Source organism: Podarcis raffonei, chromosome 2, assembly GCF_027172205.1.
Source record: "Podarcis raffonei isolate rPodRaf1 chromosome 2, rPodRaf1.pri, whole genome shotgun sequence".
Taxonomy (NCBI): domain Eukaryota; kingdom Metazoa; phylum Chordata; class Lepidosauria; order Squamata; family Lacertidae; genus Podarcis; species Podarcis raffonei.
In genome coordinates, this window is record NC_070603.1 from 95,352,911 (window position 1) to 95,369,687 (window position 16,777).

The following is a 16,777-nucleotide window of genomic DNA, read 5'->3' on the forward strand; positions in this document are numbered from 1 at the left end:
TTCAGTGTGTTCATACTTTAAAATGCACAAGAGGTTATCTTGGTATTCTGCATCTATTTCTTACATTATATTGCTTCTTATCTCAAAGCAACTTCTCTCAAAGCAACGATTATGTTAAAAAAGAGAGCAAAGGAGGGCAACAGTGCCCTTAAGATTCACAAAAGGAATCTGGGGGGGGGGTCAGACAATTGGATACAAAAACAAAGAATGGCTTCTAAGACATAGTACGGTATGGACAGCTTGTGGGGCAACTGGGAAGCTATGACCTTTGCATCAAAAGAATAAAATGCCAGCTTCAGATATCTAAGGATTCAGTTGCTACAGTCAATTAGTTTGCTATATTTCTTCATACAGAATTTTCAACATCACATTACAGAAGGATTCACAAACGCTACTGCTAAACTTTCAAATCTGAGGGAGCAAGTTGGCTTAAAACAAACTGATATAAATTAAGCTGGTGTAAAGAGATGCCAGGTCCAAACTCCATCCATCAGAAGTTCTGAACTCTGTTCAGGAGTGGAGTTACTATTGGTTGAGCCAGCCTAAGCAGAGAGAAAAAAAACAAGCCTTTCAAATAGTGTTTCAGCTATATCACCATTTAAGCCACCATTTTGCTGGGTGCCAGGTTGCCAGATCATGTGACTGAGCTGAATAGGTTTGGGATCCAGCTTAAGACCCACTTCTCTGGTCCTCCCATGCCACACCTGTTTTTCCAGATCTTATGCAAGTTTGAGATCCACTGGGATGGGATGGGTTATGCTCAGCTGAGCTGAAGATGAAAGAGTGAAGTCAGCATAGCCTGGCTGTGTCAGAAACCTCCCAGCTCAGCTGGAGACCTGCTGGATGCTAACCCACTTGTCCTGGTATAGGATTTCTCCTTTGTACTGTAACCCTATGCCTTAGTCTCCAATCCTACATGTGCTTACTCAGCTCAGCATGGCTTACTACTACGGTAAGTAGACTTGTATAGGATTGCACTGTTAGTCACTGGTGCCAAGGTTAGTCACTGGTGGGGTGGGGCATTTCTCAGAAGTGTAGTAGGAGATGGGTGATTGGCTCAATGGGTGTGGTAAACCTGTTGACGACAGTTAACGACAGTTAACGACTGCGATTAGTCCTACAGGAAAAAGCAAGGGATAGTATGCAGATGACCAAAAATAGCTTTAGCATGTGTAATGAGACAAGAATCCAATATCTCTATTCAGACCAGGTCTCTCCATAGTTTTCAGTTTGGTAATGAGTTGTAATAGTAAATAGTTCAGTTGGCTTCTGCTCCGTGCTTCAAGACTGTGCTTCTTAGTTCATTAGCCCTTCCCAGTTCTGGCTCTAGTTTACCCTTATACTGCTTCTCTCCGGATCAGCTACTGCTAACCTCAGTTGCACGGTCCCGACAATAGCAGGAGCGTAAGGAGCTCTGAATGTCTTTCTCTGTTTAGCTCTGGAATAGCAAGGCCACAAAATTTCAATGAAAAGTTAAAATAGATCATTGTCACTCACTCCTAGAGCCCTACTATATGGCTTCAGCTGTGCTAAAGGGCAAAAACTAATGCTTGGACCCATATATACTGACTGTGCTGAAGTCACGATACTTTCTTCTGATTATAGACTATTGTGGTAAAACAATGGAGTTGCAATAGCAAAAATGTTCTTTCCTAAAAAGTTTAATTACAAACATAGGCATTTAAGCATAAGTTCTATGCTCCATAAACTTAAAAGCTTCATCATTGCAGCATTATTTAAAGGTTTACTTAATGATGTATTTGAAATGTGATGGAATTACAGATTTTCCCACTGATATTAAAAAGTACAAGAAAAGTAATACCCAAAATCTATGGGCTTGCATTCTCCTCCTGTTTGATTGTAGCACAGCAGAGGCTGAGGAAGGAGAAAGAGGTGATAAATTTGCGCAATTGCAAATGTAGCTATTGAGTCAAGGGCATCCTAGACTAGGATGGTGAAGGTTGAGCATCAGCTGCTTTTCTCCAGGGTTACAGAAATTAGATATTAGAAGAGTTTTAGCAGAGCTCTAAGACATTGCCAGAGTAATCCTGTCTGTGAGTTATGCCCACTGGTCAGGACTACTAATTCTCCTGTGTGCACAAAGCACAATTCTGCACTGGCAGGAAAAATTACCACAATGTGGTAGTAGAGGAAAAATACAACCTTCAGGATTCAACCACATCACAGAGGAAAATTAGGATGTGACCTGGAGAGGAACAGACTTAAATTAGAATCCCATGTTCATTTAGGATCTTTTTCTCAACATATATAATCTTAAACCTGCAGAATAACTGGTATAGCTTTGAACATTCCCATCAGAATCATTGGAGAACCCCGGATAATTCACCCCAAGGTTGAAACACAAAGGGGATAGGACTGAGCATGTAGCCAATTATTGCTATAGCACCAGAGGTATAAATTTCAAATGGGGAAGATAGATCTGTCTCTATACACACTGATACTGTTTTTATTATGGAATGTTAATGTTAACCATTGCAAGGTACCTTGAGCAGCTATACACATTAGAAAGGTACAATGAAAATCTCAATATAAATAAAATACATACAGGGATGAGTGGTGAGGCTACAAGGCTTCTTGGCCCATGAACAGGATAAGCAGTTACTGTTGTAGAGTTACAGCTCCATGTGCCAGTCATTGTGGATAGCTATCACAGTACATCTTTGTGGGCAGATAGATCTCTTCCTGACACCTAGGAACCACTCACCCACAATGGTACCCTTTGCCACACCATAACAGGCCAGATACATATTCCCCCCACACTCTAAACCTGGCTTTCTGGAGCAGGGGACATTGCTTCTGGTTCTGCTTCATCTGCCTCCCCCCGCGCCTGCCTTTAAAGTTATTGCTGCTGTCAACCACTTCCCATGATGTAGGCATTGCCTTCATCTGTGCATTTATCTAAGTTGGGACTCAAACCCATGGTTCATGTTGACTGCTTCACTCTCCTTTCCCACTGAGCTACTGGACAAATCACAGTGTTATCCTCCCCTGGGTTTGCTATTATAGTTTTCATTCTTCTTGCAGGAGTTGTGAACATGTATGCATGAGTTCCACAGTAAGACTTGTATCCTTCTCCTGAGAAGCCTCTAGTTTTCTATGTTGGGCCTTATTGTACAATGAGAAGCACAGTAGTCTCTTTTCCAATGGCCTAGTTATACATTGTAAGAGTGCACTGGATTGTGTTATATCATGAGCTCATTTGACTACCACCGTGCTTTGATTAATGCCTTCTGTGCCTGGGTGATGTAGGCGTATTACTGTTCCGCAACATCCTTATTTCCAGGCACACTGTGGTATTGCCTATCAGTGCTGCTTCTGTTAGCTGTTCCTGGGTGTGCATTGTATTGTGACTACCTTATGTGGGCATGAAACCTGCCATAGTAACCCCATATTATGTAGTGGAACAAAAGCATCAGCATGCTCATCTCACTTTTACATAACAGTTCTTTGGGTGTAGAACAAATAGTTGGCGTCTTTAAAAAAATGACTGAAAAGGCTCAATAAATCAAAGATGCAAGGAACTATTTTGCTGGGTGAGGAAATTTCATGGCTGCATACTCTCCTTTATATGGAAACTTTCCTCCTGGCTGCTTATGCGTCAGTGAGGCATGGCATCGAAATCAGCACCTGCCGCCGTAACGTTAGTCATATTAACAGGCCTAAGTAAAAACACAATGTGACATTAATGTATCATTTAAGGAACTTTTTTTTTTTTTTTTTGGTTCAGAACATTCCCTGCATTTACTGTTGGTCAGCTGCTTTCCTAACATGCTTCTGTTATTACCTTCTTGAAGAACACTACCCCTCTTTATTAAGGCTTTCTTATCCTTTTGCTTTCCTTTAAAGCAAAGCCTCACTGGGTTCAACTCATAAAGGATTTTGAAGCTGCGGTGGAGGACAACTTATACTGGGAATGCAGAGCAAGTGGCAAACCCAAGCCATCCTACAGGTGGCTGAGAAATGGAGAGCCTCTGGCATTGGAGGTAATGGTGGCTGTTCTTTCTTTGGGCAGGGGGTGGGGTAGGCATTCTTGCATATATGTAGACCATGGACTCTGCACAAGTAACTCAAAACAAGCTGACAAAGGATAATGTTATGCCTCAAATAGCTTCTGCAGTTAATTGTTTACCAATAGCAAATTATGCTTAAGAGGATTTATTCTTTGGCACATGGGCTAAGCTGCATTGCCAATGTACATGGTGGTGTTGGCACATGAAGGTTGTGCGCCCATCATTTCTGCCTATCCTTAAAATTACTGTTGAATTGCTTGGGTTGTACTGTATGTAATGCTAATCCGAGTCTGTTTGTAAATGCGATAAATAAACAACTCAGAGCAGATCCATTAAAATTAATGAGCCTGTCAGTCATGTCTATTAATTTCAGCGGGTCTATCCTGTGTAGGACTAGCATTGTATACAACTCATGGTTCTTACATTTACATGAGCAGTTAGCCAGGTTATCTATCCTACAAAGAAGGGTGCCTCCAGGCTTAATGGAAGTTATTTTCATCCTGTATCACATTGCAGGGTGAGAGATTGTCTTCTGGCTTCCCTCATATATAATCATTTCTGCACTGTTTATGTTGCTCACTTATGCAAATCAAATGGAAAGGTTGCACATAAAAGCACAAGAAATCAAATCTATTGAGAAGTGTCATTTTGCCAACTCAGTCAGCTTCCCCTTCCCCTTGCTGAATAGACAAAAGCAGTAGATGGGGAAGGCAGGGGAGGGCAGAACGGTACAAAATTTATTGGCAGGCAGTTACTATGAAAATTACAGTCTAACAGATGTTTGTTGTCTCACTTTTAGTATCATCTACGTATGTGAGACTGAGAATATCAACTTTATTCGAAGTATACTACAGTGGTTTGTTAAACTTGGTTTAAGAACAGCCCTGTTTACAAACTATTCGGTATACGAACTCTGCAAAACCGGAAGTAGTGTTCCGGTTTGCAAACTTTACCTCGGTCTAAGAATGGAATCCGAATGGTGGAAGGGCACCTGCGGCGGGAGGCCTCATTAGGGAAAGCACGCCTTGGTTTAGGAACGGTTTTGGTTTAAGAACGGACTTCCAGAACGGATTAAGTTTGTAAACTGAGGTACCACTGTATTTCACTTTTGCACATTCCTAGTTGCTGGTTTCAGGATCAGCATTTGTCAGGCAACTGTTGTTCAGTTGGACAAGATTCCTAGTAGACCAAGTACAGTGATAACTAACTGAGTAGTAGGGTGATAAATAACTAGGAGAGGAATTTGGTATAGCGCTAAGTTAAAGTCCCTTAGCACTAGCAGAATTTTTTGCTCTAGTGGAATGGTACTCATGGCTGGTTGCACAACAATTTGCTTGGTTTTGCTTTAATTCTGATACTTCCTATTGTGCAATCTGTTGCACAACAAGCTTTCCGCGTGCATAGCTGTTGTGCAGGATTTCATATTGTGCCCCCATTATTCTTGCCCTTCTGTTAGCACAACAACCCTCCCGCTGGCAGTCAGAGAACGCTGAATCTGAGCCTAGGGTTGTATCTAGTGCTAGTTCAAGATTCTATATACATGTATGGAGGACACGGGTGGTGCTGTGGTCTAAACCACTGAGCCTCTTCGGCTTGCCTATCGGAAGGTCGGCGGTTCGAATCCCTATGATGGTGGTGAGTTCCTATTGCTCTGTGCCAGCTTCTGCCAACATAGCAGTTCAAAAGGACACCAGTGCAAGTAGATAAATAGGTACCACTGTGGCGGGAAAGTAAACGGCATTTCCGTGCGCTCTGGCACTCGTCACAGTGTCCCTTTGTGTCAGAAGCAGTTCAATCATGCTGGCCACATAACCCTGGAAGCTGTCTGTGGACAAACGCCACCTCCCTCGGCCTGAAAAGCAAGATGAGCGCCGCACCCCATAGTCGCCTTTGACTGGACTTAACCGTCCAGGTGTCCTTTACCTTTACCTATACATGAACATAAGTAACTCAATAGGAGGTGATTCTGTGGGGGCAGGGAGAAAACTGTACACAGGCTTCTATTAGGTCTGCAAAAGGATGTAGGAGGAGGGGACTCTATAGTCTATAGACTCTGAATTTGAAGATAATCCTGGATCTCCCCTGCCTATGAAAACATGGAAAGCAATATTCTTAAATGAAATGGGCATTTTAAGAGCATATATTGATTACAAAATTGAACTGGCAAATAAAAAAAAAGTTCCCTGAGAAAGTTAATGAGTTTGAGATTATGGATTTTAGAAACCTAATAATTGCAGATAAATTAAGTGGGCTAAAGTGTAAAGTTCCCCAATATGATGAGCAGTTTCTTCGTGCCTTTGTTCACAGACTGGATGATCTGAGAGAAAAGACTCCTAACTTTATTTTGCCAGCAGTAGCTGAAAGGATCAGAGTCGAAAGAATTGGTTATAATTATTCCTCACCTCTATGCACCTTTGAAGGTGACGCAGGGAGTGATACAGGAGAGGGCCTTTTCTGTGGTGGGATCCTGTCTTTGAAGCTGACTCCCCAGGGGAGCTTACCTAGCACCATCTCTGTTATATCTTTATGCAAGGCAAATACTGTTTTTATTCGCCTAGGCATTGGAGGATGTTTACATCTGCTGATGGGATTGCCAGACTTCAAAAGTCTCTTTAGTCATATCTTCTTCTATCACGTTGTATTGTATTCTTCTCTATTGCTATTACTAGTGGGGAGTGATTTGTAAGGATTTTAGTATGATTTGTAAGGCTCTGTTACTAATTTCTCTTCTAGTCATGTTAGTATTCTTTCTTTCTCACAACTGCAAAATGAATCCCTCCATGGCTTAAAAAAATCATTCCTAAGTGAGAATCATGGACCACAAAAGTGATGGTGGAAATAGAATCCTAGAATCATAGAGTTGGAAGAGACCACAAGGGCCATCGAGTCCAACCCCCTGCCAAGCAGGAAACACCATCAGAGCACTCCTGACATATGGTTGTCAAGCCTCTGCTTAAAGACCTCCAAAGAAGGAGACTCCACCACACTCCTTGGCAGCAAATTCCACTGTCGAACAGCTCTTACTGTCAGGAAGTTCTTCCTAATGTTTAGGTGGAATCTTCTTTCTTGTAGTTTGGATCCTTTGCTCCGTGTCCGCTTCTCTGGAGCAGCAGAAAACAACCTTTCTCCCTCCTCTATGTGACATCCTTTTATATATTTGAAATGTGATACTGGCCAAGGGGGCTGAGTCCTGCTGCCCAGATGATCAGGCAAAAAACCCGTGCTATTACAGTCAAGGCTGATTGATGTTCTCTAAGTGCCTCTAAAGATAAATTATAAGTTCTTAGGTTTCTTTCTTTTTATTCAAGTGTGCATAAATTGTGATAAACTGATTGCTGAATGTGATAGCATATAACATTATTATTTGCATATTCAATAAGCAATGATATAAACTTCCATCTACAGTCTGAATTCGTGCTTCATGTATATATACCCTGCTCAAGGTGAACAAGACCTTTGTTTCTTTCTCAAAACACTACACCCAGTCTCTGGAGTTGTAATATGACTTGACATTCCGAAGGAGCAGAATTGAACCCCCACCCCATGCCAGGCTGCAAAACAGTTTTATCGAAGTAGGCATGCTTGTAAGCACCAAAATTAAAGTGAGTTGATCCCCAGGATTGTTAGGAATAGGGCACATTGACAATCAAATCCAACTCAATTTTCTCAGAATTCAAAAGAGGATTTTCAAAGCTGCTGTTCCAGTTTGAGGCTTATATCTGCTGGATAGCACATAAAGCCTTGTAGCTCATAAAGGCCATTATTACAGTTATTATTGTTGTGCTACTCTCTTTGGTCAGAGCATGCCAGAAACTTCACAGTTGACTCAAGCATCAGTTAAGCTACGTTTAAACTCTTCAAATGAGATTTGATAAAAGCATGGGGTATAGTTGTGCAGTCAAAATAGCTTCCCGTGTCTGTTTTACCAGTCATTTAAAGGCATATACATTTCTAACTTTTGCTTTTGCTGTCCAGGGAAGAATACAAATCGAAAATGGGGCTTTGATCATAACAAACCTCAACTTGTCAGATTCTGGCATCTACCAGTGTATTGCAGAAAACAAACACGGGACAATATATTCCAGCGCTGATCTCAGAGTTGTAGGTAGGTCTAAAATTTCCTATCTCTTTCATAGAATCATTGGGTTGGAAGGGACCCCGAGGGTCATCCAGTCCAACCCCCTGCAATGCAGGAAACCTGCCCACAGTCATCCCTGGGTGGGCTCGAACCACCGGCCTTCTGATTAACAGCCAGATGCACCAATCCATTGTGCCACTGTTACTAAATATGTATTTCCATGCCATGTAGTTGTCAGAATGATTGCCTTAAGAAAAAACAAGTGGCAAAACTTGGGGTGTTGTTGTTTTCTCATTGCAGCAAAGCAACTTCTAATTGTGGTGCTGCAATACTTTACTCACCTGCATCTAGAGGATGTATTAGATGGGTGCGGGGGTGGAAGATGAAGCCTGGTGTGTTTTACAGCCCAATCGTTCACTGCTTTAAAACGAGGACACCAAGATAAATTATTAATTAGGGGGAGAGCAGAGACAAAGGCTTGGATGCAGTCCCAGAGATTAAAACTAATCACACGATCTGGAAGCAACTTCGGTTCAGCACATTACTCAGGTGTGCTGACCTTCTGCATCACGGCCCTGGTATTCCTGGGAGAGCAATGTCATTTAAAAAGCAATAAGATGGTTTCCTGTGACCCCTTCCTTGATTATGGAGACAGGGGCCAGTTACTGAGGTTATGCCAACTTGCTTTTGAAAACAAATGGCAAACACTCATCAAGGCTGAGTGCTCGACTCTCGGCGCTTCCACAGAATTCTAATAACAAGCACCCTTTTTCACTGATAAGGCAGTTGAGAGAAGCCTTGACGACCACCTTGTGCAGTTTCCTTTTAAGCATTTCTAAATAGTTACCAGCACCTGATCATTGTTACGATTCACAAAGGTCGCACAGCAAACTATCCTCACAGCACGTGGGGTCGTATCCAGCTAAACAGCTCAATTAGTGCAAGTTCTCAATCCTCTCCTTTCCCTGTGCAACCCCTAAATCTCACTCACAACAGATTTAGGGGCCATGCTGGGAGAGAGACCAGCAGGGAAATTCCACTGCACAGCCCAAAATTGTTATGCTAGCAGAACTGTGTAGTTGGAACCACACACGGGCTATATTTGGCCAGTTGTCTCACTCCATTTGTCACTTGTAATATAACCTGCTCTATTTGTACTGAAGAGCATGAGGAAGCCAAGTGGAGTCTGCTAATGGTTTGAGGTTGATTGCAAGGTTATTAGTTTGAGAGTTTTTGTGTGTGCCAAAAGCAGTTCTCTGATATTGCGGCACTCGATAAATTTGCAAAAAAAATATAATCACTTAAATATGAGCCCAAAATCAAACTAAAGGTCAGCTCACATGGCATCATTTTAGCATTGCCCTGCTGCTCTTTGAAGTTATCCTAAGCTGTATATTCCAAGGAGACCTGTTCTGCTTCCATTTTGTGTTCCTTCATTAGCACCTTGGCTGAAGAGGTTCCATATTTTCCAAAATGGTTGGCTGGCAAAGAACTCGCAAACCAAGCCCTAAATGCGCTTGAAATCCTCCTGCCAAAATCCTCTGCTGAAATGAACAAGGAAGTGCCTTTGCCTTCTGTCCACTTCCCAAAATCGTTAATGTTAAGTCTTCCTCATGTTCCTGATCTAATCAAAGCAACGCTGTCACCTGCTGATTAGCCATGAAGAACTCTGATATTATTTTGGAAGAAACGATCATTTTGAACTCCACCTGAAGCCTAGACCAATTGTTTTGGGGCCCTTCCCAGTCCTACTAGTAACAACACTATAGTATGTGTTTCTTCGCCGCCACCAGACTGGTAAAATGAAGCAGTCATCAGCATTATCCCATTGTAACCCACATCCTGACATGCTAAGAGTTGTGTCCTTATGCAGTTTCTGAAATCAAATTATATTCAGAAAAGCTAGTTTCTCTGGATAGCAATCACTGGGAGAAACTGTTGGAAGAATGATGTACTCTGCTTGTGAGCTTCCTGCAGGCATCTTGTTGACCGTTGTGCAAAATGGAATTCTGGACTAGATAGACTTCTGGACTCTTCTCATGTTCAATGAAATGAAAATGAAGTATGCGTTTAATTCCAGCTGAATTCAATGACAATTTAATGTGCGATAATGTGCAATGGTAATTCAGATTCTTCGGTGGTTAAATGAAAAACGGGCCTATTTTAACTCGCGGGATCCACCGAGGCCATGGCAGAGAAAGTTGTGTTTCATAGTTAATATTCTTTTTTCCGCTGCTAGCCTCTGCTCCTGACTTCTCTAAAAGCCCGATGAAGAAGCTGATTCAGCTTTTAATTGGCAGCACAGCTCATTTTGACTGCAAGCCGAAATCTTCCCCTAAAGCGACGACTACTTGGAAAAAGGGAGGTGAGCTGCTCCAAGAAAATGAAAGGTATTATGTGAATCATGAGTGCTTCCATACTACAATTTAAACTATTATTCTTAGTCCCTATCCTGAATAATAATAATAATAATAATAATAATAATAATAATAATAATATGCACTAAACTAGGTAACAAACATGCAAACACAGCTTTTGTAAAAGTAATTGAGCTTCTCTTTTTCCCCTATTTGGATCCACCAGAGCAGGGGTCAGCAACCCGCGGCTCTGGAGCCGCATGTGGCTCTTTTACACCTTTGCTGCGGCTCCGGGGCGGATACAAGCGAGGGGAGGAGACGCATTGTGCGCCCCGACACTCCCCACTGTGGTGGGTGCTGTACTGGCTGTGACGTCGCATGGGGGCGGTGCATGCGTTAAGTCATGCACCGTCCCGACGTCACCTTCCCGCCCGCTACATTGTAAAGGGCATGTACGCTGGTCACTGCATTGAAAGGGGGCATGTACACTGGTCACTGTTTTGAAGGGGAGTGAAGAACACACACACACAAAAAGGTAACTTGTTAATTTAACGTTTATTTCTATGAGGAGGAGTAATTCTGAGGGGTCAAACAAAGAAATAATAAAAAAGTGACAAAAAAGTTATTTTTATAATGACGAGTTTTGCAGCTCCCAGTTTTTTTTCCTTCGGAAATGGCTCCAAGTGGCTCTTTTTGTCTTAAAGGTTGCAGACCCCTGCACCAGAGTAACATTCAAGGCCTCTGAAACAAAATCCTGTCTCCCCAGTTCCCCAGCAGATACATTGCACATACATTCGGTCTTTTTCTGAGTATATGGTTAAGAACGGTAGCTACAGAAGTGTTGCAACACTTCAGAGAGTGATTTCTTGTGAAGTGGTCTTTCATACACAACAGCCTGCCTCGCAAAATGCATGAGATAGGGTGTGTGCTTGTTGTAATGTAATATATAAACACAACACACAAACGCACATAGATTGCAACATCAAGGAATTTTAAAAGATAGGAACTGAAGATACCAGGGTTACAAAAAAGGAGCAAGAGCCTCAATAGCTAAATAACCTCTGCTTATAATACGAAGGCTGGAGGTGGAATCTTACACACTCTACTAGGGAAGAAGTCTGACTGATTTTTTTCCTGAATAAACATACTTTTGTGAGTTTGCAGTGGGGGGTTAGGCTGTATACCTGACCAGTAAAGTGAAATTGAGCCCCAGGAAGTCAAAACAAAGTGAACTCAGAAATGAAGAACGAGATAGAAAATAATACTGGAAATCTCGTTCTGTTGTTACATAAATTGATTTTAATGCCCTTAGACCTTGAATGCTGCACACTGTCCCGATCATCCTAGCTCAGTGATATAAAGAGACTAAGGGATGGCAGGTGAAGATTCAAAAAAAATTGCAAAGGCATCCCTATGAACTGTGAGTAGGAAGAACTCAAGCCTGATTTAGTTTGAGGAAGACTAATTGTATGGGAATCCCTAGGTACAGAAAAGAGCATTATCAGAAGCTTAATATTTACTTTACTATAGCTTCCATTACTAAGAACAAATGAAAAACAGTGCATTTAAGGCAGCAAGGAGCTCATGTTGACATATTACCATTAGCATATGGTATGGTTGAACCAACATTGTGGAGCGACAAGAGTGTTCTGTTTGGAACCAAACTGACAAGCTTGTTGTTATCCAGAAGTCTTTCATTGGGATTGTTGAAGGAAAGATGGGACATAACAATTGTTCTAAATGTGCCAGATTACTGAAAGGATTGAGATAAGGGGGGGGGGGGATCCAGTATAAATAATTTTCAGTTGTGGTACTATGCACTATGAATAGAGAGCATGAGAAATGATTTTGAAATATACCACAAGAGTTATATCAGCCAATTAAGGTAATTTCTCATGAAAAGATTCACATAGCATCAGCATTCATAGTTGCAAGTTAGGTTATTTGTTTCGAGTAGAGTTATCTGTGCAGAAAACTACCGATTATTCTTTTGTTCCCTTATTCTCTTTGACAAGCGTTGACATGTCCTTCCTTACGACTAGCAACCAAATGGTTTTACTCTGGAAAGAAAAAAGCAATAAGGAAATGCAGAAGTAATGTTGTTTTTACTGCATCCATGCCTTTTGTCTTTGGTACGAGTATCCTAGTGTAGGGGAAATGGTTTATCAATTCTTTTTTTTATTTATTTATTTTATCTCAGACATTTCTATGCTGACTTGCCTTTTGCAATGCACCAGCAAAAAGGTATTCATAAAACACTTCACTGGAATCCTTCCCTAGCCATTATGGTCATACATTGTGTGGTTTTTTAAAAAATAAATAAATAAAAATTGTTTTATTTTCTGTAGAGAGAGCAATTTAGACCAGGAACTGAAAGATGAAACCAGAGACCAACACAGCTTTTATAAAGCCATCTACAAATTTCTGTGACCATAGCCCTTATACTATATTTGGTCTTCTAGGAAGAATTTGTAATACTCTGATCATAAGGAAACCTACCTGTGATTAATTGCTGCATAGGACTTCTTATCCATGAGCTATCCAACTAAGTCATCACACGAGTAGAACAAATTTTGCTAATGTGACAGTATTCAGCCCTTCTCTGCAAGCCCCTGCACCACTCCCAGGGCAGATTTTGGCATGTGTGGGCTGGGAGTTGGGGTGGAACAAATATTGTTACTTGTTGTTCAAGTAAAAGTGCAATCACTTAGATACAGCCCCAGGACTTCAACAGCAGCACAATCCTCTACAAGTTTACTCAGAAGTAATCCCTTTAGAGTCCAGTGGGACTTACATGCTGGTAAGCGAACTGCAGCTTATTATACACTGGCAGTGTCCAATTCAATTGCATCTATCAAGAAATGAGGAAGAAGGTAAAATATGCAGAAGCTATTCAGCAAGTTGAAAGCCACTGAATTGACCCTTTTCCAGAGACACATCTGCTTTTAACATTCCATTGTCAAAACACAGTTATTTTTATGAAGTGTTGTTTGTCTAGCCGTATGCCCCTGCTTGAGCTTGCATCATTGCTTTGGCTAGGAAAGAAACCCAGAGGAAAGTTGTTTCTTAAAAATACAGCAGCTGAATTTCTGACCTAAATCTTGCAGTGGCTTATGAAATGAATGTATTAGATTAACCCAGGATTAGCTACTTAATTAAAAGTGAAGTGTGTTCAAAGCAGAATAAAACTGTGTACATTTTGATGGAAGTACTCTAATTCTTTCGCTTCTTTGAAGTGGATGATCTGAAGGGCTGTGTAAACCCCCTTGTTTTGGGTGATGGAGCAGAAAGGCTCCCTAGCTCTGCCCTAACTTTACATTTCTTCATAGAATGCAGGAAAACAGTACTTGCACTTCTATCAGCTTCTTGCTTTACCTACACACAAGACTGCTTCCTTGGTGGAAGATGAGGTGGAGATGAGATCAACTTTTTCAAGTGATATTTTAAGCTTCTACTAATATATAGCTACGCTGGAAGTTTCTTCAGGGAAGCTAATTTATAGGGCAAAACACTCTTAAAATCTGGAGAGCACATAATCCCTGCCCCTTGCTCCACCTTGTACTTTCTTCATACAGTATTATGCTGACCTTTGGGTCAATGTAGTGAAGAAGGTGGAGTGGGGGTTCAGGTTTGAGGCATGCTTGGAGGAAACTTGATTGCTTGGATCCATTCCAGCCTGGTTTCATGGCACTGAAACTGCCTTGGTCGCCCTAGTTGACAGCATTTATTGGGAGAGAGATGGGGAGAGTCAGTCTCTTGGCAGCTTTTGATACTGTCGACCATGGTATCCTTCTGGAGTGTCTTGGGAAGGCAGGAGGTGCTAAATAGCATGGAGGACAAGATGGAACCTTGTGGGACACAATAGGACAAGTCCTATAATGCCAAAGATTAGTCTTCCATAACTGCTTTCTTGAAATAACCTTGGAGGTAGTACTGGAACCATTGAAGAAGTGCCCCCATCTCTAGGAAGCCTCTGAAAGCTGTTGCCAGGAGTGAAGTGCCATCAATATGCAGATAATATCCAGTCACATTTCTCTGTACCATCTGAATTAGGGGAGGCTGTTAAGGTGAAAGCATCATGTGGCTCATTCTCAGACTGGAGAGAGACGGATCTAGTGGGTGAGAAAAATGGGAGGTGCTTCCTCTCTTTTTTGAGTGAGTCATTCAAACTTGCCTTTAAGCATATTCTTGTGCTATTCAGTATCTGTAGATGAACTGAGCTATAGTCTCAGGGGATGCGGGTGGCGCTGTGGGTTAAACCACAGAGCCTAGGACTTGCTGATCAGAAGGTTGGTGGTTCAAATCCCCGTGACGGGGTGAGCTCCCGTTGCTCGGTCCCTGCTCCTGGCAACCTAGCAGTTTGAAAGCACGTCAAAGTGCAAGTAGATAAATAGGTACCACTCCGGCGGGAAGGTAAACGGCGTTTCCGTGCGCTGGTCTGGTTCACCAGAAGCGGCTTAGTCATGCTGGCCACATGACCCGGAAGCTGTACGCCGGCTCCCTCGGCCAGTAAAGCGAGATGAGCGCCGCAACCCTAGAGTCAGTCACGACTGGACCTAATGGTCAGGGGTCCCTTTATCTTTATCTTTACAGTCTCAAAACCGACATACTAGAAATCAATGGATACAAAAAGAATGTTGCAGGTTTTCTGTTCCAGCGGTGGTTTCCCAGGGTCACATCAAATGCTACTACAGAGGATGCCCCCATCTTCAAGATGGGATACCTAGGGAGCATGAAAGGCTCCTATGGGAAAGAGCAGTTTAAAAAGACTTGGTTCACATATGGTACTTCATGCATAGTCCCTCTGGCCTCTGGAACCCTATGTTTTACAGTAACAGAAACTGGTTGCGCAAGAGAGCCATTCTGCTTCCCTTCTCCACTCCTGCCACATACACAAAAATGTAAAACATCCTACGGCTTTGTAAAAGTGATATGAAGAAGAAGAAGCAGAAGAAGCAGAAGCAGAAGCAGAAGCAGAAGCAGAAGCAGAAGCAGAAGCAGAAGAAGAAGAAGAAGAAGAAGAAGAAGAAGAAGAAGAAGAAGAGCTGTCAGAGGCAGCAGCATGCCTCAGAATACCAAATACTTAGAATTTAAATCAGGACACATTTGTTCCCTTAATGTCTTATTTGTGAGCTTCCACTATTGTAGCAGAAATAGTGAGTTGGTGGACCTTTGTTCTTTTGCAGTAAACTTCTCCTTATGCTCTAATGGAACCATTCACTCTGGTCTGCTTTCACAACCGTTGCTTTAGGTAGCATAGCTGGAAATAGAATGCTGTGCTAGCTAAAGGGACCTCTGGTTTGATCCACCAAGTCCCTTGGGCTCTTATAAAGATAATAGTTCTGACCTATAATTCCACAGTGTCAGAGCCATGGATTTTGACGGTGTAGATTCTCGTGTTGATATATAATATAATGCCTTGCCTTGATTTCTAGACCTTGTATACTTACAATATCCCCCCCCCAGTAGATAAATGCTGTGAAAACAGATGCATATACTTTTTATCATGTTGCAAAACCATTCTATCTCTATTACACAGGGAGAGAAGTTGCTGTTTCACTGGTAGTTTTAGGATCATATATAATCTTATTGTACAGCCATATTCAATAACTGTCTCACAAGATTCTATTTATAGTCCATTATTACTTTGCAGGCACCTAATAACAAGATGAAATTCCTATTAAGGTACTCTGTATTCTGTTTAATTCTAGTATGCAAAGCAAGGTTTCTCCTGAAATATTTTCCTCTGGTGTCTGTGAAATAGTTCAAAAAAGTTGGGTGATAGCAAAAAAGCCAATTACTTTTGAGCATCAGTATGTTACTCTTTGATTTCTTATACAGTCGTACCTTGGTTGTTGAATGCCTTGGTACTCATACGTTTCGTCTCCTGAACAATTGAAACCCAGAAGTGAGTGTTCCAGTTTTTTTGCCGAACATCTGATGCTGCTTCCGATTGGCTGCAGGAGCTTCCTGCAGCCAATCAGAAGCCATCCTTTGGTTTCCAAACATTTTGGAAGTCGAATGGACTTCCAGAACAGATTCCATTCGACTTCCAAGGTACGACTGTATTATAAAAGTCATTTCTGCTGTCTTCTGAGTTGATTTCATCCATCTTCCCAAATGTTCTTACATATCAAACAGATATAAGCAATTATTCATGGTGCCTCATTGACATCCCAGTTAAACTGGAACAATTTGATTAAACATGTTTTGTTTCGTCCCATTGCAGCTAACATGACAGCATATGTTCAAATCCATAAACTTTAGCTTAAATAAAGGATCTTTAGGAACCATTGATATTTTGGTCCCAT

The 16,777-nt window shown here is 41.7% G+C and overlaps 1 protein-coding gene across 2 annotated transcripts in view; it reads left to right on the plus strand.

The window, feature by feature from the left end:
• Positions 1-16,777, plus strand: part of CNTN3 (contactin 3) — a 122,757-nt gene that overhangs the window by 74,685 nt on the left and 31,295 nt on the right. For both annotated transcript variants that reach the window (XM_053378171.1, XM_053378172.1), the window contains 3 exons: positions 3,868-4,004; positions 8,007-8,136; positions 10,349-10,499. In XM_053378171.1, coding sequence (XP_053234146.1) covers positions 3,868-4,004; positions 8,007-8,136; positions 10,349-10,499 — 418 coding nt within the window. The remainder of the gene's footprint in view (positions 1-3,867; positions 4,005-8,006; positions 8,137-10,348; positions 10,500-16,777) is intronic.